Here is a 27,617-nt window from a genome sequence, read left to right on the forward strand (position 1 = left end):
CAACTCCACTTCAATCATTCTTCTTAGTTGCTCAAGGCGTACAAATGTCATCATATTTATAACAAATAATGTAATAATATTACAATTACCACTAAACTTCTCCAAGTAACTTCAAATTCATTTTTGCGTAAAAGTAATATCATCTTTATTACATCAAAAAAAACTTTAAGAGTAAATGTTTGTTTTTGAACAAATAAAAGAAGAAGACATAAAAGAGGATACTTTCCTAAGGACATAATACATGGAAAACATCTCAACTTAAGAAACGTACTTCAAAATACCTTTTAACTTTATTTAAGATGGCATCGTAAACACCCCAACTCGGATAAACATCTCAACTTAAAAACTATACATCTAGATACTTCAACTTGATTTAAGTTGGCATCATAAACACCCCCAACTCAGGGTAAACATCTCAACTTAAAGAATGTACATCTAGATACATTAACTTGATTTAAGTTGGCATCATAAACACCCCAACTCAGGATAAACATCTCAACTTAAAAAAATGTACATCTGCGTACCTTAACTTGATTTAAGTTGGCATCGGAAACACCCCAACTTGGAATAAACATCTCAACTAAAAAAATGTGCATCTAGATACCTTAACATGATTTAAGTTGGCATCGTAAACACCCCCAACTCAGAATAAACATCTCAACTTAAAAATGTACATCTAGATACCTTAACTTGATTTAAGTTGGTATCGTAAACACCCCAGCTTTAAGTTGGGACGTTCAATTGTCTGTAGAAGCCAAAGCCAAACTAAAATGTCTATCTATAATTCATTATGAATGATGGCTTTCTTAAAATTTTATTAAGAAATACTTGGGAGACAAAAAAAAAGGGTTAAAGAAACAGGAAATTGCTTCTTCATTTAGGAATGAACCTGCTCAGAATGCAATTTAACTTTCCCATTGGAGTAATAATTTGCTCATTACAAGTAACTCACAAAGAATATTAATACTACACAATTCATCTACTAACTCAAGACAGATTACTATACAAGTCCATACACCTAATAGATGCTTCAATAATTCCACCAATCAATCGATATAGCTGTAGGCAAAACTGTATGAACTCATAATGTGTTGTGTACAAGATTTAAATTACCTGGAGTTCAAGTGCTTGATTTTGAGTTTGAGTTTGATGAAAGGTTAGAAAAGTTTGGCAATGCATCCATACTGTCGCTTGAACTTAGGGTAGAAACATCAGCAACGAACTCATCTAGTGTCTACAGAAAAATGTGAAGAAACAAAAAGTTTCAGCTTAGCAATTTTATTTGTGCTTTAGCGAGAAGAACAAAAAGAGGAGGATTCCATGGCAGAATGCTTGAATGTGATGCCTATATCATGTGTAAATAATTTGATTTCGAAATGTAAATAACATACGCAGAAATGTGGTCTCAAAATATTTACATTTATATACAATAAGACGCAATTCGAAGGCCTGGAGTAAAATCTGATTTTCTTGCTATCATATATGCACAAGCCACATCAAAATAATCTTAACCTACACCGACTGTTTGTATATCTTTTCTGAAGTTAAACAAGTCACCGTTGCAATTTCTGTGGTCCTAAACAAGAGTAGAACTGATTACTTGTTAACACAGCAACCAAGTTTAACTAACCTCGACAGCTTGTCGCAGAGCATTGCACATCTCTGCAGTCGTCCTCCTTTGAATGACAACATCATCATGCTCTCGCAACAAATCTTCATATAGGTTCTCGCTGTGGGCGACTCAAGGAGAAACAGTCAATGATCAAAAATTGTTTAGAACTTTAAGTGTGTAGTAAACAAGGTAATTTTACATGATCAACAAGCTGTGCTAGGTTTGGCAGTTGCAGCCCATGAAAGTACTGGTTGGGCTGTCCATATTAGGCTGTCCATATTAGTCACCTATCTCAAACTTCTACCGCTTTCTATCTAGAAAAGATCTATATCTAGTTGCAATCGAATAATCCAAAAGGCTTAACAACAAATGTGGACAAAGAAAGATTGCTCGAATTCATCAATCAAAACAAATAAGAAGGAAACCTAAGTCAACAACCAGAAGCATAATCGATTCTGGTGAAAGGAACTCTTAACTATCCGATCAAGAAAAAGCACAAGCTGAGAATGAGTTGCCTACTTATGACAAAGTACTCCTAGTTTAAGTAAGATCATATTTTCAGATTCTTTAGCATACTGGTTACAAGTTTAGCAAGGATGTCAAATCGATTTATGTGAGATTTCTAAGATCCGGAAACCCAATAATATTAAATATAAACACTACTCCCGATGAGCATACCGGTACAACTTCTCGATGAATGTGCCAAGAAGGTTTCTCTTAGCATGATTGACCTGGAGAGAATCAGAACTGAGTGATAACGATTGGCAAACACAGTGCAAAGGAAAAACTTACACAAAAATGGCTACATAATACATGTCTCCAAGGAGTTAAATAGAGGGGAAAATACCAGATAATGCATGATAGCTTTTGGAACCAAATCCTGTATATTCCTCCTCACAATATCATAATAAGATGTTATGAGCAGTTTCGTCACTATGATCTCGACTTGATACTCTGTTTCAGTCTCTCCAGGCCTCAAGACCAGCGGTGGCTAAAAAGAGAGTGAGAGAATGAATCACAAACATAAGATATTTCCTCGCCATGTCTGCTGTTCCTCTCTTTTGTGACATGTAATTGAATAGCATGTACTTACATTTTTCAATTGTATAACAGGGGGTGCCAGAGTAATATCATGCACCACTTCAGCAGCATGTCTCTTAGATGAATTCCCTACTGATGATCCCCGGATTCCAAATAGGGAAGTAACACCCCATGTCCTTGTGGTTGAGGTACCTAAAATACATTTTGTTGTAGCTTTACATGTTACTATAACAGAAGGAAAAGGTAGAAGTCACATACTAGTGTCCGAATAAACAATTATTTTAAGGCCAAGATCTTGGTAAAATAGCCTAGTCTCTGAATTTATTTCATATGAACAGCAGTTCCCTATTTAACATATCTACTTGCACTATATCAAACACAACATCAGTCGGACACGGTTTGTGACTACGATATTTATTATGGAATTTTATAATTATGTTGGAATAATGTGGTTTACAACATGGAGGTTAAATATCTAGATTATCAATTCTGTGGCTGATTTAAAATAATTAAATCAATACAAATCATAAGCACATCTTATATATCAGTTAACACAATCAACACTGCCTCTCGAGTTGTAGCTGACATTTCATAGGCTTCAAGCTTGCAAATATGAAAGCCAAGGTGTCCTTAGAGGTATTTGGATAAGAGCATTTGCATGTTGATCATTTGATCCAATGAATGTAGTGTCACTTCTTCCAGACTTAATCTTTTATCTTAAAAACAAAAATCTACCGCTATATGTTTTGTTCTTTCAAGAAAGATCTGAATTTGCGGGAATGCGGAAATAGCTTCATTGTCACGTATCAATCTATTTGAAGCACACCGTAATTTTGGGAGAAGTTGTTTCCACCACGAAAAAAGCTCACCGGTTGCAAACCCCATAACTCAATATTTCTTGCTTTTTATTCTCGAGAGTAGGTTCTCTCTCATCGTAATACAACATCCAATAAGTGGAATGTCTACCTGCCTGAGAACCTCCCAAATCAACATCAATAAATCCAACAATTGTCATAAGTGACCCTTGTCTTCAAATAACCGTACTAGTCCCGGAATTCTTTTATTGTATCTGAGGAGGTGGATTACTGCTTAACAATAACCACTAAGCTAAAATTTGAAGAACTGATATCCCACACTTACTACGAATGAAATATTTGATTGTACGATTGTGAGATAATTCAATTTGCCGACCAGTCCTCCATATTTTTTATAGCCTTCCAGTTGGCTCCGCAAATCCAGAAACAACTTTAACATTTGGATCCCCTGGACGTTTGATAGGTCAGCACAGTCTAATATGTATGTTTCCTCTAATATATCCAAAGCATACTTTCTTTGTGAGATAGCAATATCTATCTTAAGTTGTGCTAACTCAAAGATACGTATGTTGGGTCGCACATCTACAATGTGAAGGGATTTTGGACTCTTTATATGGCTTGGGCAATCTCACCTCTTGAGCTAGCTTTGGGGTTTGAGGTAGGCCCAATATCAATTCTTTATTATGGTATCAGAGTCAGACCAATCCTAACTCATGGTTAAAACACAAACCACTAACAAATCTAGTATATTAATTAACACAATCAACATCCCATATTCAGTAATGGACAAAACTAGAAGGAATTTTCTATGGGAAGGGAATAACAACAGCCATAAATTCCATTTGGCCAAGTGGCCGAAAGTCCCGTTACCAAAAAAGTTAGGTAGTCTGGGCACTAGAGACTTAGCACTGCACAACAAATGCCTACTTATGAAGTGGCTGTGGAGATATACTCAAGAGGAGCAGAGCCTTTGCAAGGACGTGATTATTGCTAAACATGGAGCCCTAAAACACTGGTGCTCTAATGTTTCAACAGAGCCATATGGAGTTGGTGTCTGGAGAAGTATAAGCAAATTATGGGAGGAGTTCTCTCAACACAAACACTTAATAGCAGGGAATGGACAACATATCAGTTTCTGCAGAGACAAATGTAAAGGCAACTCCACTTTTTTTTTATCGCTTATCCTAATATGTTCCAGATAGCAAGGGAGCCAAACTCTACTATTCAGCAGCATAGTGAAGGGAAATGGAGGAGTTGGTCAGTCTACTAGGCCACTAGCAAAACTTCACAATGTTGCACATTTAACTGTGAAACACCAGACCAACTCAATTAGACGAAAAAAGGGTGGGAAGTTCTCAGTTGAAGCAGCATTCAAACTTCTAGGCCCACAAAATGCAATTACAGACCACTAGCCTTGGAAGCTTATATGAAAAAGATCAAACTGCCCCCTAAGATTAATTGCTTCAACTGGACTGCTTCATGGATCTTGCCTGAACCAAGACAACCTGGCCAGAAGGAAGTTTCAGATTGCTACCAGATGTTATATGTGCATGAAGGAAGCAGAAACACACAACCACCTATTTCTACAATGTTAAATACCAGCAGAATTGTTGAGATGTTTTTAGCTCTTTTTTGGTCTCAAATGGTTCGTGCCTCATATTATCAGGGATGTTTTGATGAGCTGGAGTTGCTGGAAAGTTGATAGTAGTCATAGCACCATCAAGAGAATTTGGAGGATGATACCTGCAGCCATTTTTTGGAGTATCTGGAACGAAAGGAATAGAAGATGCTTTGATAGAATATGAACTACCCACCAATCTTTAAAAGCTAATTTCCTCGTGCTTTTGTATAGTTGGGTTTATTTATCCCCTCTAGATTCCCCTGATTCATATGTGAACTTTGTCAGCTTCCTGACTCTTAGCTAACAATGTAAAGGAGAGCTGACCATTTGCTACTTTGCTTTTGTAACTATTATGCATCTACTTGATGAAATAGAACTAATTACTTCATTTAAAAAAACAATCAACAATAATGACGCACAAAATATCTCTCCACAGGTGCTAAAGTTTTAAATTTGATTATCTCATTTTACATTATTATTAACTTGACAAAGACATGATCAAAAACTTTTATGTTCCACTTACGGAGTTTAATGTCAATGAGTGTATGAGCAGGAGGTGCGTTTAATGGCTTCTACAACAAAAACACAGTAATCAATCAGTAATTGCGGTTTCTAGGTTTTTTTATCAAGATAAAAAAAAATTATTGATGGTGGGGAAGCCCCCGTATAAGCTATATTTCAAAAACTAGAGAACCTACACCAAACCATGGTTCTCTCAAAAGAAACTCGATCTTTTATAGAAATAGCAACCTCATGGATGCACCAAAAAGACACTAGAAACAAGAGACTTCTTCACAATTTTACAAATCATGGTCAATTCCTTCAAATGCTATCTTACTTCTCTCCTTCCATATAACCTATATAATGACTAGTGGGACAACTTTCCGTGCTCTCAGACTTCTCTCTGCCCTCCTGAAGGCCCAATATTGCCTTTCTAGGCGTATTTTCAACCTTACCATAAAAAACATGATGTCTTACAAAAAAGATAGAAGTAATATATTGAATAGCCGCGCTTAAACTAAAACACGTGGATATATATATATATGTATCATCCATATATAATATGAATATAGCCCATGTATAATCAGTGAAAAAATTATGTATACGGGCTAGGATAAGTAAACAATGAATCAGGCTAGCTATTTGTGTAAAGATCACACAAAGATATGCAAGCTTTACATAGATTTCGTGCCATCAAAAAAGCCAATAATTCTCCCTGTAGTCTTTAATTGTTATAATCCTTAATTATCTCCACTCACGAATATAAGAAAGAAGAAGAACCTTTGAGATCTGCTTTCAATTTTCCAATTCTGAACTTCAAACCATGTTTTCAGTTATCAACATCTATTTAATTACAAAGTCGACACAAGATGTCACAATGGGGTTGCAAGGCTTCAAAATCACATCAAGTATATATGCAAGTACAAACCCCAAAAGCTGCAATATAGCAACCGTACCAAAAGTTTAAAACCTTGTGTAATAATTTGTTCTTATCTAAAGTTTCAGTAGGTTTCGATAACCTAATAGGATGATCCAGATACTCTCAAAATTTAATGATGATTCATTCAACAGGGAGAACTACAAACAATAGCAAGAAAAAAACTAATTCGAACAATCCTATGCTGTCATTGAGTCCTCTGTGAACCAAGAAGCCACATCATAGACTGTTTAAGCAGTTAAGCGAGTAAATATATTCTATTAATGAAACAATAACAAGTGCTTCAAAATGAATCACCAGTGATTAAGATTATCCAGATTAACTTACTTCTCCACATTGTTGCTTCAAGCCTCCCTCCCCCCTCCCCAACCCAGGTACCAAAAGAAAACTCTAACCAGCCTCGTTTCAATGTTTTGCTCTCTTCTATTCATCTTGCATTATCAGCAACAAAAGAAGAGGAGATGAAAAAAAGGGAGATCAGGCGTGGGAGTAACTTCAAAAGGCATGGTAGTTTAATAAGTTTGAAGGAGCTCACCTGCTGATGACACTCTATCATTGTCAGATTGAGGTCGGCCCACCTTAAACAATGAAAAAAAAATCAGCAAGGATTTTTTGAAATAATAATAACAAAATGATGCATGTTAGCTGATACAGCAGCTTTCATAGAGAACAACAGCATAACATTGATGACCTAGAGCAACTGCAGACAGACACTTGGGATAAGTCCAAGGTGGTAACATATCGTCGAGATGGCAAGAAGAGGAAAGATGAAAAGGAGAGGAGAGGAGAACGTGCCAAGGAGACGAAGAAAAAGGAACCTCATTAGGAAACAAATCCTATATAATGATGATTAACTATCTCTTATATCATAATCATATTAAATTACAAAGTAATTAGACGTGTAAAGTTACATTTCTGTTTCAACATATATCAATTCCATTGGAAATTACAACCTTTCAAAATATGTCAATTTTGTTGGAAATCACAACAAAGAAGTGTACATTTGTTCCAACAAAATTGTAATATCATGGGACAAATGTCCTTTTTGTGTGGTATTTTCCAACCATGTCAATTTGATGGATTGACCAATTTAATGAAACTGTTATATTTTAACCTTATATTAATAATTAACAATATTATAACACACTATATATGATGATTCATTATTGTCTTAGATCATAATTACATTAAATTACATAGTGATTAGATAATCAACCAATGATATTATCCTGAATGGATTGACCAATTTGTTTTATATCACAATCATATTAATTTCATAATTAGATGTGTAAGGTTACACTTTTGTTGCAACATATGTCAATTCTTTTGGAAACGACTACACAGAAAAATATGCACATGTCCCAAGAGTATGTAAAATGTAGGAAGAAATGTCAATTCTGTTGGAAATTACAACACAAAAGTGTAAATCTATTCCAACAAAATTGTAATATGCTGGGACATATATCAACTCTAACATTTAACACAAATATGTCGCATTAGATGTCAATTTCATTTAAAAAAATAGCATACATAAGTTTGTTGAAAACAAATGCCAAAATTTTGTGGTAAATACCATCAGAATTGACATCAAATAACAAATTCGACAACTAACTAATCTACTTATGTACAAAGTTTAGAGCCAAAAGGTATTACACAGCCAAAAGATATTACTATGTAATTCTAATGCTTAAACACAACACTAACGATATAAGCAATTTCTAAATCACAACTACAAACATGACAAGGAAAATCAACATGTTCATCGTTGTTATCAAGAGGCCAGTCATTCCTACGAACACGATGTTGATTAGTGCAAGGACTGGGTCTAGCTCTCGAAACTAAAGAATTCTTCACCCAAATATTAGTCATGATTTTTACTAAACTTTCGGCATTCCCTTGTTATTTTTCTAGGTGGCTATGTTTCTTTCATGTTGACAATCAACATTACCCCTTCCCCTTTGATTCACTACCTATGAAGACTGAAAATTATGTCAATCACATACGATGCCCCAATGTGATCTCTTTTTGCTACTTCCTTCCGCAGTTTCAATGCAAGTTCTAGCCTATCATTTTTTGAAGAAGTCCATTTGTAAAAAAGAAACATATTTAAATATACATTAGTATCAATTATGTTGAATACATTGTAAACCCTTTAAAATTGTCAGTAATTATTAACACGCCTTTCTTGTATAAGGCTTCTGTATTTCCATATTCTCTGCATAACTCTATAAAAGAAGTAACTTTATTTATCTTTTCTTTGTTCTGCACTTTCCATAAACAATCAGAAATTCTACGAGTGTTACCTTCTGATATACGTGTCGTTCATTTCAACTTCATAAAAACCTTGCAACTAGAAAATAAATCGGTTGCGAAACAAGATTTAAATTTTGCGTTGTAAATAATAGACTTGTAAATATATACATACCTTAATTTGACATTTATTAAATTCTTGAAGGAAAAAGTAGCAACCGTTGCAAAAATTCAGTAACTAACTTCTTGGGAAGAAATTAAATCGAAGAACAAAAGTTCAACAATCCTTCCAAGAAGAGAGTTGTTTACTGAAATTTTAGCAAGGGTTGCTTCTTTTTCCTTAAAAAATTTAATCAATGTCAAATTAAGGTATGTATATATATTTAAATATTATTATTTACAATGAATAATTAAATTTTATTTCCTAACAGATTTATTTTTAGTTGCAAGGTTTTTGAAAAAGTTGCAAATGAACGATACATATATCAAAAGGTAATACTGGTAGACTTTCCGATTGTTTTATGACAAGTGCAGAATGAATAAAAGATAAATAAAGTTATGAGAGCTATGCAGAGATTGTGGGAATACAAAAACCTAACACAAATATGGTGTGGTAATAATTACCTATTTCGCTCGGACTCTTCAATAATGTCAACCGGTGCGTGTCGAATTCGCCAAAAGTAGTGTTTTTTTGGAGAATCTGACACAAGTGCGGCATCAAAAGTGAAGAGTCCTCGCAACTTAGATAATTACGGACAATTTTAAGGCTTTATTGATGTATTCAGTCTATTAACTAATACTAATATATACTTAATTGTGTTTCTTTTTCTTAGATGGACTTCTTCAAAAACGATAAGCCAGAACTTGTCATGGAATTGCTGAAGCAAGCAACAAAAGAAAGCCACATTAGGGCATTGTATATGATTGACATAATTTCAGTCTTCTTGGGCGATGAATCCAGGCGAGAAGGGTAATATTGATTGGCAGCATGAAAGAAATGGAGTGAATTAAAAAAATAACAAGAGAATATCAAAAGAGTATAGCAGAATTCTTGACAAATATTTGGGTGAAAAATCCTTTAGTTTTGGGAGAAAGACCTACTCCTTGCACTATTCAACATTAGCATCGTTTTGCAAAAATGGTTGGCATCTTAATAATGACGATAAACATGTTAATTTTCATTGTCATGCTTGTAGCTGTGATATAGAAATTGCTTGTAAGGATTAGAATTACCTGTAACTTGTCTTTCGATTGCGCAGTACTTTTTAGCTCTAAACTATATGCATAAGTTGATTCAGTAGTTATCAAACTTGTTATATGATGTCAATTATGTTGGAAATTATCACACAAAATTTTGCATCTATTCCAACACAATGTGCATCTGTTGAAACGTATTACAATTTTGTTAAAAAGATGCACACATGCACACTTATGTGTGCCAATTTTCCAACAGAATTAACATCTATTGCAACATATTGTAAGTGTTAAATGTCAGAATAGACATTTGTCCCAACATATTACATTTTTGTAGGAACTGATGCACAATTCTGGGTTATAATTTTAAATAAAATTGACATATGATGCAAAAAAATGTAACCTTACACATCTAATTACTATGTAGTTCAATATGATTATGATATAAAACAATAATTAATCATCATATACAATGTTATAACATTGTTTATTACTAAATAAAGGTTAAATGTAACAATTTTCATAATTCATTTTGTATGTTCTCTACATGAATTGTTTTTGAAGCTCTATTGTTTCTAGAGATCCCTTGGGATTGCTTGTTTCTGCTTATTATTGTTTTTGTTTTAATTGTTTGTGGTGTGTTATAGGTATGCGTGCTACTCCTTTAGATAAAAGCATCATGAAGATGTTAATATACGATCCAAGATCGTTATTCCAAGATTAGCGAAGAGAATTTAAGAGTATAGTGTGATTTCATGACGAAAGGCATGTAGAATGGATCCTCCCTCTTGAGCCACTTATTGTAGTAAAATTATAGTTGTGTGGGTATTAGGCATGTTATTTGACTTTACTAACAATGGGCATTTTATATGTTTTACCCTTGTTAATGGAATTTAGGTTGAACTCAACCCCAACCCCAACCCCAAACGTTATAGCAAGAGGTGAAGATTACCCAAAACCATATAACAAGATCAATTTCTCCTCATCCCACTGATATAGACTATACACGTGAGGGACTGACATTTGAAGCATGGCAATTAATATCGAGACCCAACATTGGTGACAATGGTGTGTGTTATTTGCAGACATCATCGTATTGATCAGAGGGACAAGCAATGAAGTAAAGAATAGACTAGAGATTTGGAGAGAGACCCTAGAGTCTAAAGGTTTCAGGCTGGGCAGGGACTAGAACCGAGTTCAAGTTCAGTGTCGCATCACAAGAAGAGGATGGGGAAGTGAGAATTGACACATTCAGGCTGGGCAGGACTTTAGCCGAGTGCAAGTTCGGTGTCACATTACAAGAAGAGGATGGGGAAGTGCGAATTGACACACAAGTCACCTCCTAACACTGATGAGTCAAATAATTTAATGTTAACGGGACACTGATGGGACAATTAGGTCACGTTACTTGGCGCAAAGAGTGACGTTCCTTCAGGTGGCACATAGGGTGTTTCTTTTTCTGCCTCTTGTGATGATTGTGTTATATACGTGAAGTAGAATACCCTGATGTGATAAGTTAAATTACTAGGCCACTGAACCGGCACTGATATCAAGGTGACCAAGATACAAGAGAAAATGCTTACTGAATTAAAATAGACTTATTAAATACAAGTCTTGGGCATAATTACATAACATCAATTGCATTTCCTAATTATTGAGAATTCTATAGAATATACACAAAGTTATATATAACATTCACTTCTCATGCGCAAGCACATTGTATTTAGACACGAAACAGAATCAGAGTTGGTGGTACCTGCATAGTCTTCAATTCGTTTTGCGCTATATCAACCGCCTTTGTCCCACCAATAAAATTGGGATGCGAGGAATTTATATAATCCATCTAAAACGAATTAAAGAGTTGGTTGATCAGAAATAGGAAGTTAATCTTTGGACTCCTATAAATAAGCATGAAATGTATAAATCAAACCATAGAAATACAAAAACTAAGGAGAAAATAGACAGTACCGCTTATTTGACTTTTTACTTCTGAATATAGTCCTAGGTACATATATAAGTTTTCAGAAAACTCATAAAAATGAGATACCTCTGATCGCAATGAAAAGAACCTTTCAGTTGAAAAAACAGAATCTTATTATCCATTTAAAATCTTGAAACATTACAATGATGTATGGATAGGAGTGCATGTTAGGCTGTTAAAGTACAACATAACTGCACGAGTGTCCAAATGATGTGATGTTAAGATGGATGTGTGATCAACAAGACAAAAGGAAAAATAACTACATTCACCAGAAGGTGCAAGTAGCATACATTGAAGATAAAATGAGAGGTCACTTGAGATGGTTTGGTCATGATCCTACGATGCACATGTTCCCAGGACTGAAACCATGGTATGCGAAGGTATTAGAAGGAAATGATCATCCGAAAGAAAGTTGTCTTAGAATACCTACAATCTCTTGGAATCACTACAATCTCTTGGAATCATGCAAGACTTGGTGCTAGATAGGGCATAATGGAAGAAAAAAATCTTTATATGGTGATACCAATTAATTAGGAATATGTATATGTTACTTTGATTTGTTGAACTCGAGCCGAGAGTCTTCATGAAGAAACCTCACAGAGGTCTCTACCTCCGTGAGGTAGTGGTAAGGTGTGCGTACACTCTACCCTCCCAGACCCTGCTTGTGGGATTTCACTGAGAATGTTGTTATTTATGTTAGCATGTTTACTTTGGGTCTTATATTTTTAGGAGTCTATTGGCCATTTTAAGAGATTCTTATGCTAAAAGGAAAAAAAGGAAAAAAACTTGTAGTACACGTTACTATTCTAGATAATGTCGCCTTGACATGACTTAAATGAAGAATCATGATCAGTAAGGATTCATAAAGCCGACCCCAACTTGTTCCAAATTGAGGTATAGTTGCTTTCGTACATCTCTGGAATTGTTGTCTTCAAGAGTTTATCCTAACCATCTAAGAGAATAAATCATACAAATGTAAGAGTATCTACACTCGGTGACCTGAAGAATGTTTAGTTTAAAGACACTACTTAAGCAGAATGGTCATACCTCCATATCAATAAGATTTGTTATCATTCTTTCAGCGGGTTTTACATCATCTCGTAGAAACCTTGCAGTGACATCCTCTAGTCGCCTTCTTAACTCTGAGAAGCGTTGCATTTCAACTGTTTCACAAGCACGACTAATCTGCAAGAATATTTAAAAGTACATCCAATTGAATATCCATTGTGCCACAAGGATCTCAATTGTGAGTGTCCACATGTTACTCATGAGAGAAACTTAAATATTGAAACTGAAAAATGTCATATTGGTCAAAGATACCCCCTTTATCACCTTTATAAGTTCATCATAGACGAATCGCAAGCACTGGAGGCTAGGATCAAGCAGCCTAGCGATCTGTCGTCTAACCAAAACTTCAAATGGGACCTAAAACAGTTCTACCAGTATTATCATCCCAACAATTTCTACAATAGAAAGAATTGTAGGTGCTCCAGTTGAAGCATAAATTAATTGTCATAGCATGCACCTCTGGCACAAATAGCGCATTTCTTGGACCAGTTGCATTGTGGATAGCTATTCTTATATCCTCGTCACTTAGATCTTCACAAGGATCAACTTCCTACAGTGACGTCAAAAGCAACATAACTACTTTATGTAACATTAAAAGCTTATTGCTACTCTAAAAGCCATCGGTAACATTATTAAGTATAAAAAATCTTGTGAATATCTAAACCAAGAATATAAAAACAATATGAACTAAGCCCTTCACTAGAGAAGTTAGCCCATAAAAGATCAGAAGTAGCAAGAAACTAATTGAGGAACAAAATTTGCACCTCCAAGCTCTTTACAAAAATTGACTGAAATATGTGGTGAATCCGCGCTCCCCCTGACAATTCTTTAGTGGTCATTGCTTGACTTTTACCATCCACCTCTGAAGAAAATGCTGTTTATCACCAACAAATGCAAGAATGTTAGAAGCAACAAAAATTCTACACCCTCTATCTTGACTTATTAACCTACTTTGAATAGCAAAATGTTTTAAGACAACAACATAAAAATGTGTAACTTGTTTCTCATAATGCTATATGTCTTTTTTATAACAAGGAAATCCCAAATCCACTACCCTTTAAGTGCGCACAGGATAATGCCCTCGCTCCTAGGGAATAGCTTGCGAAGAGGTAATACTATATGTTATTTTGACCTTTTAAAATTGCAATTATTATCACTTCAAGGAAAAGATCAATCTTTTCAGACAGAGAGTAGGCCAACCGAAGTGAAACAAAAGGAGTATGGATGAACTTAACATTGCTACAGATTAATAATTGCCTAGTTTCATCCAGACAATCTGCGAAAGAGAATATGCACATCGAAAGTTAAATCTATGTTATCGTATTTGAATAATAACCCTTAATTTTCACATACAAGCCAATCTGGTACATATATATTAGACTCCCACTCAGTATCTTGCTCAACATCGATAAGACCATGTTGAAGGCATAATTAAGTAAGGGAAAAAGGGCATGATAAACCCATGTTGGTACAAAGCTGCCAAAAGACATAAGGAACTAGCAAACCGCAATAAAAAGAAACCTAGATACTTCTCACCTTCAGAGTATTTTGTCAGAATATTCAACAGCATCGCTCCTCTTTCTCCCTGTCACATGGATGCAACAAGATAATCAAGGGTGTTAAGTTAGAGCCAATGCCATACTCATCTCTAGTAGTGAAATACATTGCTCCATCCATATTCTAGTATCTTGTTTTAATTAAATAATATTCATTTATCTATGGTATAAAATCTAATTAAGAATTTCTTTCAATTCTTTCCATGCTTGACAATTCATAAAGAATCACTCTCCAGCAAACAGGTTTAAAATAACATAGCAGATTGTTTTTACTTTTGATTCCAAAGCCTCTCCATAAGCACGTAACTCTTTTTCAGCAGCAACCAACTGAGAAGTTAAATCGGTCTTCAAAGTGGGGAGAACATTTCGAATATGCTGTTCCAGAATCTGAAACAAAACAAAAGTAATTAAGCTTAATGCTCTAATCTAATACTATTTAAACTTAAAACACAGATTTATATCACATGAAGATGAGTTAATGATCTCCTTCTAGATTGACCATCAAACAGGATATTTCATTTTGATATTTATTCCAAGTTTCTAAGCATTAGTGTAAACCAAGTTACCATTTTATAATTGAATCAATCTACAGAAAGGAGCAAAAGATATTGTTAACATGAATGCAATGCTCACAATAAATGAAGAACATACATCAATTCCAAAATTCCTAAAAGGTTGACCACAATCCAGAAAGGACAAGTGTCTTCTGAGGATAATTGCATTAATTCCAACTACATCTTCCAATTTTGCCTCTAAATTACAGCAATGCATCTATAAATGCCTTTCTAGACACCGAACAGATTCTCGTGAAACACAAAAGACTTGTCTACAGTATGTAAATTAACATAATTTAGAACCATTGATATGAAAATATGACAGTGTCTCCATCCTTTCTCCATCAGTTTTTGCTCTAACCTGATTTAGTTTCTTTGCCAATTGCGGGATTCCACATCGATCAGATAAACCACGGTACACCTTCAAACAAATGCCAACTACCATGTAACAATGTAAAGAATTTACAAAAAAAAGATCAAAAAAAAATAAAAATAAAAATAGCAGAGATGTACATGATAATCACGGAAAAACTGCTCCTCATAAGCAAGTGCTTCCCTGATAGGACGATTGTTGTTAATATCCTGCAAAGAACCTATATTATCATACTTGGATCTATATGGATTATAAACACCATGTAAGTACATGATGTATTGGTGAGTAAATGAAATAGAAAAGAGAACTTCATTGACTTGATTAAGTAACAATGTACAAGTAGGTTACGAGTAATATAGTAGATAATCAATCTCTCAGCTAAGAAGGTAGGAAAATAACTTATAACTAAATAAAGAATGTCCTAAGGTATCCTGTAGAATATTTTATAAGATTTTCTTATTCAAGTACCTTAGATATGAATCAAACATACATTCTTGTGATATTCTACCATCTCCCCTCAAATTCAAAGAGGCGAAACCAACTTGAGTTTGTTAATTTTGAAAACATAGACAGTTAAAACAAGAATTTTGTTGGAATGGCATCGAAATACCAAAAACAGATGTGATGATGGAATTCTTTCTCAGGGATGTTGGTAACTGAACAGCAAAAGAAATCATCAGCATGTACCCTCTCTAACAGCTTAAACTTTAAGATGAGATGCAACAGTGTAAGATACAAAATATTAAGGAGGATCCTTCACCTCCGGATACACAATTCTTTGATGTAATCATACAATAGTTTTTTAATTGCTTTCGATGATATGAAGTGAGATAGATACTGCAAGTTAGTTGTCTCCTTATACTACTATGGTTCAGATAAATGATGGTGCTTTGGTAAAAACAGCAGATGGTTGATACAGATTCTAGAATATACCTCTTGACTGCGGTTGACAACACCGATATAACCTAAACGAAGTGGAATAACTTTCCCAAGCAGAAAGCTCCTCGCATTGGTACCCTTATCCATTATATCTAGCTGTAGCCAAAATACAATAGTAAGATCACACTGCTCTTTGGTGATTTCACTAAGTTGCTAATGAAAACATAGCTGCAAAAATTTCCTTTTTCATGACATAGTTTTCTTTTGGAAAGTGAAGGAGATGCTCTTTAACCTACAATGAACAATTTGAAAACTAACCTTAGTAATTACACCAATTGTACGTGTACCTGCCAATTAAGTAATCAAGTCAAGGCACTGGATGTGAAAGATCAAAAGTAATTCATAAATCAGACAAAACATATTTGTCTGCATGTGCACATGTAAAATAACTTCAGTACTAAAGCAATAAGTTAAAACTATGCAGATAGCTACACAGCTACACCAGAGACCTACCAGTTGGATCCACCTGTTTGGCCATTTGTAGTGCATCAGAATTAGCCAAATCCGCATTTGCAGGAGAAACAGCCAATATAATTGAAGTTTCTTGTTTTATATAGGACATTATCATATCTCTGATCCTTGCTTCAATGTCACTAGGTTGATCACCCACAGGAACTTTAGTTATTCCAGGTAGATCAACAAGAGTTATATTGAGAACATTGGGAGAACAGATTTTCAACCGAATTTGTTTATCCGAAACACCTCTGTTAACTCCCACTTCTTTTTCTGTTTCAGCCTGCACTAACAAAATCAGTGTATCACACAATAGGCATGAAAAAGATGCAAATCCCAGTATATTTACTAGTTCTAATTTAAAGAAAACAAGATGTCTTCAACCTAGTAGTCAGAAAGAAAACAACAAAAAGTTGATAAGCATCAGCATGAAGCTGCATCTCCTTCCTGAACATTTCTTGCATTCAAAACTCACATAAAGGAGTAACAGACGATTCCAGTATCATTGGTATCCCAACAAATTTAACAGTCTGAAATATGATATGATATAAAATCTCTCTTTAACATCTCCACAAATTATCTTCTTTCTTTTCTTCCATTTCCACCCAATCTATTCCTGCTAATTATTTAGCCCCCCACTTGTCATTAGTCTCACAATTTTGAGAAGCTCTTAGTAAACATTCACAGCATAACTCCATAGAGAATATCTAGAGTCAAACTTCCAAAAGAATGACATGAACACACAAAACCAAATACACTTTCAAGTCCAGTCTGCATAGAATATTGGGTGTACTTTGTACATAACCACATTCCACTGTGGTTTTTGCATGAAAACTTCCTTATTTGTGAAAGTATTTTTATTTTACTTTATCAAAAGAAGTACAAAAGGAAACATCATATGTTTTCTCAAGGGACAACTCAATGATTCAGAGTCCATAATTCACACCCAAGTCAGAATTCAAATTATAAAGCTGATTAACTGACGTATAGTTTAATCTTCCAATATACTTATTAACTATGTAGAAAGAGAAAAAAGACCAAAAAGAAAATATTACTCCCTTAGCACACATGTACTTGTCGAGTATTGACTTGGCACATACTCAAGGAGTAATTAATAGAATGACAAATTTACTATATAAGCCCTTTGAATATAATAAATTCAATATTGTGAAAAATGCATTGGGAAATGACTACAGTTATACAAAGGTATATTAGGAACTAGGTGGTAATCTATCTCTCGATTTCCTAAAGTTGAACTAGTTAAAATGGGCATCTATCTTTAGTATAGTAGCACAACTGCTCAAGTAAAAGTGGATGGAAGGAGTAGCATCTATCTATAGAACCAGTATACAAGCCAGGAGAAAGAACTGCATATACAGGAGGATTAAATTTCCAATTACTCCAAATGTAGCATGTGAAAAAAAACAAAAGCGAAACGTGTTCATAGAGCCTGGCAACTCCAATTTCCCACAGTGATTTCCAGTATCATTTTAGCCTAGTGGTCAATGAAAACGGTTGAGCACAATAAGGTCTCATATTCAATTCCCTACAGATACAAACTACTACGAGATTTCTTAATTCTTACCATCTGTTTTAGCCTTAACAGAGTTAACGAGGAATCATATCTACATTGACCCAAGGTGGTCACTCGAACACCTTCATCGAAAAATTATATTGTACATACAGAAAAAATTTCACTATGCATACGCCAAATAACAACTTACTTATATACTAAAATTTTGAACAGTCCAAGCAAAATCCGGTGGAATTAATATTTTAAAAAAAAAAAACTGACCAGAATTTCGCGGCGAATAGCGGAGAAATCATAGAATCGTTTCTCAGGAAGGTGACCAAACTCTCCCCATTCAAGCGAATCATTACCAATTTCAGCAGAACGTTTCTCAAGCTGAAGAACTAGTGGTCGGCGAGTGCAAATATCACAGCCGCGCGGTAGAAAATCACGGCCAACTAAAGCTTCAAGTACACTCGACTTTCCACTACTTTGACTACCAATCACCGCCACTTGCGGCAGCCGGAGACCGGTAAATCGATCGTCGATATCGCCGAGCGGTGCGAAGATATCCTGAAGCTTATTGATTATTGGAATCACAGATGAACCAATGAAGAATGAAGGATGTGTAGATTGTGCAACGTCGGAGTTTGAATTTGAGTTTGATCTCTTCGAATTTTTCCCCATTTTTTTATGGGATTTTGCTATCAGTGTGACAGATGGGAGTGTATATATAGGCGTTGAAGATTCCTAGAAAAGAAAAAGGTTGATTTTATTTAGTGGGCATAAATATGAGATAATGCTTAAGTTATTCCTAAAACTTTTTGCATGCACAAGACTTATGAGGGAAGAAAGGCCCAAAAGGGTTTTCAATGTTCACTCCGTTTGTATTAATATCTCAAAAAATATATATATATACTCGCAAACTATGCAAATGATATGCAGATATCATTAGTCATACTATTAGAACATAGATGTCCCTGACGTTCAAAAAGTAGAGCGTATATGCCCTTCAGTCTAACAGAATACTAAATAAGGACACGTGACACAATTTTATTCATCGATCCGATGTCGAGTCGGTGGATAAGATAATGACACATGTATTTTCGTTAGTATAAAGGGTATATATGCTCTACCTTTTTGGGCGGCAGGGGCATCAATACCCCTAAAGTGTGACGGAGAGTATCTGCATAGCATTTACGATAGTTTGGGTATATATTTGTCCTTTTTCCATCTTGCTTTAGTAAAAATTAATGTTTGTTAATATCTTGAGCATCGAGTAGGGATAAAGATCCGATCAAGTATAATTAGGTCGAGTAATGTTCAAGGGCCTGATAGATTCATGTCATTTCTATTATGTAATAATTTATGGTTGAGATTCATTTAAATTACATACTCATTAATTATAATAATAAAAACAACAAAGCTGTCAACTTTTTTATTTTTAAAACTTTCAAATAAAGCAATTATGTGTACCCAAACTAATATTTTCAAGAAAAAAATTTATGACTGACGGGAATATGCAAAAATTTCTGACTTTCTACCCGACAAACTTGTTCATGAGTAATTTCACACATGTTTTCTCCAAATTCTGAAGTAATCTCCAAGAATAGATCAAACTTAAAAACATAATTGAGTTCGAAATAATAATTCAATTAAATAATATGATAATACATTTTTAAAAAAATATTTAATTGAAGGTTTTCAAATAATTATAAAAATATATTTGTTCAGATTTTTCAAAAAATTCTAATTTTTTAAAATTAGTATAATATAAGAAATCCAATACAAATACGAGGTTTGACAGATAAAAAATTTGAGAAATCCACATATAATTTAAATCAATCTCAACCATAAATTATTACACAGTACATATGACATGAATTTATAAGGTCATTGAACATTACTTGACCAAATTATACTTGACCGGATCTTTATCCGTCGAGCGGAGCCACCTCAGACGAAGGATGCTCTGGTGCACACTCTTCATTGATCCTTCCTCAAATTCTTGACTCCATCACGACTTAATATTTGTTACTATTTCACAAAACTAATGTATAACTAACATTATTATTTCTATTTTTTTCTTAAGAGTCATTAGCCTTGAAAATATGAAATTGATCAAATAGGAAAATAAATGACTAATTAATGTTTATTGGTCAATTTAATTAATGGAAATAAATTAATTTATATTTATTTATTGAATACTTGACTTCGAGAGAACAGTAATGAGGGTACAATGTTAAATTTACTTAGTTTTTAAAGAAATGTAAAATCTAAATAATGACATATAAATAGAAATAAAATGTGTACTAGTATTACTATATTTTCCTAAATCATACTCGTAAAATTTCATTAAATATATTGTTATGATAATCAATCACACTCCATTGAGTTCGTTTAGTTTTTGTAAGTCTAAATCTCAATAAGCCTCAACTATACTTATTTGGTTAGTTTACAACCAATTTATTTATTAAGAGACGCAAATGGTTAAAATATATATATAATATATTGTATACTACTTAATATCTCCTTTGTTTACTCCCATTTGTTCACAATAGATAGGCTATACTAAGTGGTATAGTCTCAACAAACATAAAATATAATTTGGGTAATGAATAGTTCATATTAAGGCAACATATAGCCAACAACAATCTTCCCAAAATGAAATGAACTTAAAATATTTTGGCAAAAATAGCAATAAAAATATGTAAAAAGAGAATGTTATGGTTTCTTTGCTCCATTTATATCAAAGATCTCGACAAAGTAGAGATAAAAATACTTTATAATTTTTCTTCTCAATCTTAATTTTGATGGACAGAGTTACCTAGTATGTGTTTTTGGTTGGATGTGACAAATATTTCATGAAATTAGTTGACATGCACGAAAACGAGCTAGAACACCACATCATTAAAACAGGAGGAAGTTTCAGACATAACAAAGACAATAGACGTAATAAGGCTCTATAGTTATAATTTCGGTAATTGTGCTTTATAACTATAGTTTCGCTTGTATGGAGATTGTGGTTTGTATATTTCACTTGCACGTTTATATATTTCTCTTGCGAATATACAAACACGATAAGTGTGTAGAAAGTTTGTACATATACATTTAAATGTTTTCAGAACTTTGTGTGTATATTTCGCTTGCCAATATACAAACATGGTAATTTATATGTTTTTTTGCATAAACCATATACAAAAACTAGGGTAAGCATATATAAATTCTGGATTTATACAATCAGGACCCGAATTATACAAATTCAATATTTATACAATCAGGAAACCGAATAGCAAGTGTAATCACAAATTTAAAAGAATCCAAACTATAGTGATATATTGCATAATATACTCTAGATATTTGCCATTTCGAATAATCACCCCCTCCCCCCAAAGTAACTTCATTAGGCTTCATGAGTATAGTTTGTTAATTACGATTCGTAACTACATGTTAGAGGAAGAAGAGGGGTGAGCGAGATTGCGAGAGAGGAGAGAAGGCAGAGAGTAGAGAGAGGTAAATTTTATTTATATATTTGTCGGATTACATATGTATATCTGTCAAATAATTGTATATATAAAACTGATATACATATATATTTGTATATCGGGATTGAGAGAGGGGGGAGAGAGGTGATTTATATATCTGTCATATAATTGTATATGTATATGTATATGTATAATACGTATGTGTATAAGAGGGTAGAGGGGCGAGAGATAGGAGAGAGACACACATAACTATAGCTTTAGAAAGACCGCAAGTGATAATTAATTAAAATTATAGCTATATTAGCTAATTAACTAGTGTATATATTTGAACAATTCGCTTATCGCATAAATTTTTCCCAAAAAATCCACCAGAGTTCAATGGGCTCTACCGGACTCCAAATTTGGAACCAATCCGATCCATTAAGGCCCAATTTTCAAATCTCCCCGTAACTTCCTCAATCTCCTTCCCTTCTCCGGCGAATCTACCCTCTAAATTATTTTTTCCGGCGAGATCCTCTCAACTAGACGGGCACTATTGCCTCTACACTGAGTCTCCATCCGATTCCGGCCTTTGGCTTTTTGAAGCTGGGATAGTATTAGGAATTGGTGTTCCCTACAAAGATATGATAGGAAAGAGAGTGTGCAGTGGATGGCGCCCGTTCCTTCTATGTTTGCCTCTGTTTTTTGTTTTTGTTCATATAATATCAGGTAAATACTGAGTAGTTCCCTATATCAATCTTCGTATTGTTTGCCTTTTAAATTGAAGCATCAATCTAGCTTACTGGTTTAAATTATCCGATCCTCAGTTTTAGAACTACGGCAGCAGTCTGCTGCAGAAGTTCCACAAAGGAAACAATACAAGAAGTTTGATCATCTGGTTTTTGGACCTGCTGCAGGCGAAGGGTTGCTTGATCGGCTACAATGCAAAGGTTTACAACTTTTTGCATTAGCATTTGCAATTTCTATTAAATTTCACAGTATTTCCTTTAACGGCAGTGTTAGGGTAATTCTTAGTGTATGCGTCTCAACTAGCATTTGAACTGGGTGCAAATTTGTATGTAGTTTCTCTTAGGACATTTAGAAACTTGTGAAATGGTATGCTTGTAAGCGTATGTCTCATGTTGAACTAGTTATGTTGCTCAAACTTTTAGTGAGAAGCTCTAATTAGAGTGTACTACACCATGTATGTGTCTAGTTTAATAATTTCTAGCTCAGAATACTGGATAACCTCCTTCCAACTGCAGTGTTATTCAATTAGCTCTCTCAAGGTGCATTTCTGGATCTCAGTTGCATGAAATGCGTGTTCCGATTGATTTCTTTATATGTTCATGCATATAAATTAAAGATTGGTAAATTTACTTTTGTTAATCTAAATGACAGGCAACAAAGCTCTCACCAAGACACATTTTGGAGCATCTTCTAATAATTTGAAAGCTGGAGGCAATATTTCCATTGTCACTGTGTTTGCCACGTATAATGTTGATCAGCAGACAAATGGCAAATCATTAGACAGTGTTACGGTTGGGAACATTTCCTACAACAAGGTGGAAAGGTCAATTGCCATCTTGAATGTCTTTGTTAATTTTATTCAGGTAAACCCATGTGCAAGACGTTATAGATCAATCCTGTGTACTTGTTAAGAGTCTCAAGTAGACTTTGATGCCATAAACTCTGCTTTGCTGATATGAAAATTGGATAATCAGGCAAAACACCAGCAGAAATCATTTTTCGAAAACCTCTCCTCGAAAGTTTTTTGTTTTCTTCCTACTTTATCCACAAAAAAAAGGTTATTGTTTTCTTCATATCTCACTTTGAAATAGTCAAAACTAATGATGGTTAAGGCTACTGTGTTACGCATACCTCTTAATGGATCCTACAAAAGAACTTGTCTAGGATTGGTATTGTGAAGTGTTGCTTTTTGGTATACATATGTTTGATATGCGTGAAGGCTTTCAACTGCTAATGTTTTATGGTAGATGCACCTATTTGAAAGGCCTCTTGCATCCTTCTTAGTGGTGTTTGGCAAGGTGTCGGGTAGAAGCGTTCATGATAAAACATTAAAGACTGCCTTCCTCATTAGCCTTTAGTTCAAACTCATTAGAGTGAGCTTCGATCGATCGCTTATTTGGCCTTATTTTGTGGACGCAAACAAACAGATATGATGGTTTGCTTCATCATATTTTTTGTTTCATAGTCTTATGAGAACCTTGATATTCCTTCTGGATATCTTGGCACTTCCATTTTTCTTTCATATTTTACTTCTAATGTGCCTGTCTTGCTGCAAAATTAGAGTACTTCTGATAAAATCTTATTGCCAAACCAAATTTGGCAATCTATTGCCATATGTATTATCTAGAAGTTGATTTCAGTTGTAATATATTTGAAATGGAATTGATCCGTGCAGGAAACCATGCCTCAAAGCAACATCATCATTCTTACTAATCCATCATCTAAACTTCCATTGGAAAGAGATAGACTGACCATTCTGCCCATTCAAGGTGATTATTCACGAGAAATGTTGATGCTACAAAGAATCAGGTCTTACATTGTAAGAGCACAGTTCATTATTATGAATGGTATTCTTCTTTTTATGTTGATTTGGTTTTAGAACTTCCCCAATTCCTATTGTTGGTTACAGAATGCCAGGTGTGCTTCAGATTATCTTCTGTAACTCGGGAAAATCACCTTTCCAAACTGCGATAAGCTAATTGGCTACATGTATATTTGCATTTTCGAATGCACTTGGGCCTTTACTGTCCTTGTGCTGTTGAATCATCCATATCCTTATTTTAAATATTAGCAAATCACCATGTCCTTATACTGTTGAATCACCCATGAATATTTGCTTGCATTTGGTTGGTCGTGTAGTAATTATTAGAGCTGATTCAGATTGTTCATTTGGCGATCTATTGTCGCGCCAGAATAGTTTTTATGTTTCTTTCCAATTGGTCACTAAGTGTCAGCATGTTTCCAGAAATTATCGAGCAATTCTCTAAAATGATGACATATAAACATATAGTAAAGGGACATAGTTAAAAGTTCCATCTTTTGTACGTAAGTGTTGATTTATTGCAAAATTTTCTGTCACTACTCTATTTCTGTCGATTTGTCGAGTCTAATTTCCTAAGAAATTTTTAGATGATTTGTCATTTGTATCAGGCATGGTGTTCTTTTCCGCTAAATGTTTTCCACTGCAGGTCTTTCTAGAAACTCGGGCTTCAGAGCATTCAAAATTGAAGGGACAAGTGAATCACTACATCTTTACCGACTCAGATATAGCAGTGGTTGATGATTTGGGGCAGATATTTAATGATCACCCTGATTTTCATGTGGCTCTAACATTCCGTAACAACAAAGAGCAACCTCTGAATTCAGGATTTATAGCAGTGAGGGGCACTCCGGGGGGAATTTTAAGGTTTGTTGATCTGTATTCTGTTCTCCCTGAATTTATCGGTGACAGTGCTAATAGGATATCTAGTAATGGTGATTTGCTTGCGTGTTCGAATTTTTTTGGATTTTGATAGCAGCGGAGAGTGCTCCTCAGTCAATTCTAAGCTAATAGGTGTTGTTTTATGTAGTTCTGATATTGTTTAGGAGAAACACCAGAGATTTAACAACTGTTTCTTTGTATGTATGCTTGAAATTTCGAAAACCTGTGATTTAGACATTTAGTATTATCTGTTTTTTTTGGTCAGAATGTAAAGTTTCTTTCACTAATTTGTTTATATCTCTTCTTAAAGCCATTGTAACTCCTTAACTGTGCAGAGCAAAGTTTTTCTTGGAAGAAGTACTAAAAGCCTACACGTCAAAGTTCATGAAAGCTTCCAGAATGCTCGGGGATCAATTAGCTCTTGCTTGGGTTGTAAAATCTCACTCTTCCTTAGATGTACGAAGGTTTTCTAGGAAACAAGCATTTATGGACCAAATCAGTGGTGCTTCAGTGCTATTTTTGCCTTGTTCCATTTATAACTGGACACCACCGGAGGGTGCCGGTCAATTTCATGGGATGCCCTTGGATGTTAAGGTACAAATCTGGTTTAAGCTTTGTCTTGGGTTATTATAAATGATAAATTCATTGTGAGGTTCTGAAATTACTTTTGGATTACTAGTTAAGGGAGTTGTAAATTATTGACATATAAATGTAGATGGTTATCAACTAAACGTACATATAACTGAAACAAAATATCCAAGTGCATTCTCTATGTTAGAATTTCAGAAGTCAGAGTCTCCATTATGTTGTAGATGTTGCTTGGACAGTTATACTGTTGCTTAAGTATAGGGCTATAGGCACTCTTAAATCGCTTCCACGTGGACCTCTTAAGCGAAAAGATGCTGTTCGCAATTATTGAAAATGAATTAGAATTGGTAAACTTCCATATCTCATGATGAATGACATACTTCATAGATGAGATTACAAAAGGATACCTGGGTTCTGTTCTGAGTTTTGGATTTGTTTTTGGGCACAGGTTGTGCATTTCAAGGGATCAAGAAAGAGACTTATGCTGGAGTCTTGGAGCTTCTTAAAGTCAACGTCATCTTCAGACATTGCCGACATGTTATGCTTAATCTTAAGAAGTGGCAGGACAAAGTACGATTTCTAGTTCAGATTAATTTTGGTCTTATCAGAGTTCTTTTTGAGCAAGAATGTGTGCACATTCATTTAGAAGAATGACCAGGCCATCTGAGGTTGTTGGTTGTAAGACCAGTCATCGTTCGTGATCCAAATGGAGCTTGAGCTTAAAACAACAGGTAAATATTGCCCGCTCAGATCAGATGAGAGATGGTTTCTAGCTAAAAAGGAAACAGACACAGCTTGTATTATTAATATTTGTGTAACTACATGTAAGTTCTTGAAATTGACTCCATGTATCCTTCTTTGTTTTCTAGAAACATGAACAAGATAACTTTTTTGCTGTGTTCTATAGGAACTTCAACACTGTTTTCTCCTCTTCTGGTATGTAAAATATATCACTAATATGTGTTATTGAGTTTATATGTTTATGAGATTGTTTATGGTTTGCTAAAATGAAGCAATAAAGTTTTGATTTCTATTTTATTTTTGGGGTTCTCACTATAAGAGCAATGGAAAATGCAACATATATTTGTTCAAAGGTGAAATTAGGTGACTTTGTTGAATAAGAAGTGGTGATAGAGAAAGGTTAGAGGTGAGCAACTGAGAGAGTTTTAAAGGGAAATAATGCATGAGATGAGGGGGAGTTTTGAGAGTGAATTGTGCATTTTTCATAATCGATAACGAATTTAGAATTTTAATAAGCTAAAATTCGAAGAAGAATATTTAACATTTGTTATATTTACATTAAAAACAATCTTTATATATAGAATGTATATTTTTTTTATGTCGAAAAAGGTTCATGAAATCCCTGACTTCGTTTCACAATAATCATTCACACGCTCAACATAAAGTGAAAATCACTTGATCTACTCAATATGCACATTTTAAATGATGTTTGTATGTCTATAATAATAATAATAACTATAAACACTAGTTGATTTGTCAATATGACAAGTACTATAATTTTAAAAAGATCGTATAAAATGAAAACGTGCTCAATATACGCACTTTAAATGATATATAAAGTGAAAACCACTTAATATCTCTATGAAGTGTTGAATATGTGCGCTTTAAATAATATTTATATAACTATAATAATTATAAATACTAGTTGACGTATTAAAATAAAAAGTAATATAATCTTAAAACAATCA

General features: G+C 34.3%; 2 protein-coding genes across 6 annotated transcripts; one reads left to right on the plus strand and one right to left on the minus strand.

Annotated features, from left to right (window-relative positions):
• Positions 1 to 849: 849 nt before the first annotated feature.
• LOC107028925 (dynamin-related protein 3A-like) lies at positions 850 to 19,175 on the minus strand. Of its 5 annotated transcripts, XM_015230170.2 has the most exons (20): positions 18,691 to 19,173; positions 16,896 to 17,178; positions 16,701 to 16,729; positions 16,437 to 16,538; positions 15,644 to 15,712; positions 15,492 to 15,551; positions 14,850 to 14,963; positions 14,557 to 14,605; positions 13,785 to 13,894; positions 13,478 to 13,570; positions 13,285 to 13,377; positions 13,000 to 13,137; positions 11,728 to 11,814; positions 7,063 to 7,105; positions 6,855 to 6,950; positions 2,706 to 2,845; positions 2,460 to 2,603; positions 2,291 to 2,343; positions 1,631 to 1,730; positions 850 to 1,234 (listed from the first exon to the last, which is right to left on the minus strand). In XM_015230170.2, exons 1-20 carry the CDS (start codon positions 19,090 to 19,092, stop codon positions 1,121 to 1,123), a joined length of 2,319 nt encoding a protein of 772 aa, XP_015085656.1. In that variant the 5' UTR covers positions 19,093 to 19,173; the 3' UTR covers positions 850 to 1,120. The 5 variants fall into 5 exon arrangements, 4 of the variants coding, with proteins under 4 accessions (XP_015085656.1, XP_027774611.1, XP_015085657.1 ...); XR_003579805.1 differs by lacking the exon at positions 2,291 to 2,343 and having other exon boundaries at positions 18,691 to 19,175; XM_027918810.1 differs by lacking the exon at positions 11,728 to 11,814 and having other exon boundaries at positions 18,691 to 19,174.
• Positions 19,176 to 22,251: 3,076 nt separating this feature from the next.
• On the plus strand, positions 22,252 to 26,896 carry LOC107027134. Its single transcript, XM_015228308.2, has 7 exons — positions 22,252 to 22,598; positions 22,697 to 22,819; positions 23,271 to 23,482; positions 24,295 to 24,438; positions 25,088 to 25,305; positions 25,656 to 25,914; positions 26,357 to 26,896. Exons 1-7 carry the CDS (start codon positions 22,514 to 22,516, stop codon positions 26,489 to 26,491), a joined length of 1,176 nt encoding a protein of 391 aa, XP_015083794.1. The 5' UTR covers positions 22,252 to 22,513; the 3' UTR covers positions 26,492 to 26,896.
• The last annotated feature ends 721 nt before the right edge of the window (positions 26,897 to 27,617 follow it).

Source organism: Solanum pennellii, chromosome 8 (genome assembly GCF_001406875.1).
Source record: "Solanum pennellii chromosome 8, SPENNV200".
NCBI classification, from domain to species: domain Eukaryota; kingdom Viridiplantae; phylum Streptophyta; class Magnoliopsida; order Solanales; family Solanaceae; genus Solanum; species Solanum pennellii.

What these genes read in the sequence shown, in the direction of transcription:
- LOC107028925 (XM_015230170.2), bottom strand. Translation starts at nt 19,092, where the DNA reads ATGGGGAAAAATTCGAAGAGATCAAACTCAAATTCAAACTCCGACGTT. An exon ending in TCTATGATGAACTTATAAAG is followed by an intron (nt 13,138 to 13,284) that starts GTGATAAAGGGG and finishes ATATTCTTGCAG; the next exon opens with ATTAGTCGTGCTTGTGAAAC. An exon ending in CTGTTATACAATTGAAAAAT is followed by an intron (nt 2,604 to 2,705) that starts GTAAGTACATGC and finishes CTCTCTTTTTAG; the next exon opens with CCACCGCTGGTCTTGAGGCC.
- LOC107027134 (XM_015228308.2), top strand. Translation starts at nt 22,514, where the DNA reads ATGATAGGAAAGAGAGTGTGCAGTGGATGGCGCCCGTTCCTTCTATGT. An exon ending in AAAGAATCAGGTCTTACATT is followed by an intron (nt 24,439 to 25,087) that starts GTAAGAGCACAG and finishes TTTCCACTGCAG; the next exon opens with GTCTTTCTAGAAACTCGGGC. An exon ending in ACTCCGGGGGGAATTTTAAG is followed by an intron (nt 25,306 to 25,655) that starts GTTTGTTGATCT and finishes TTAACTGTGCAG; the next exon opens with AGCAAAGTTTTTCTTGGAAG.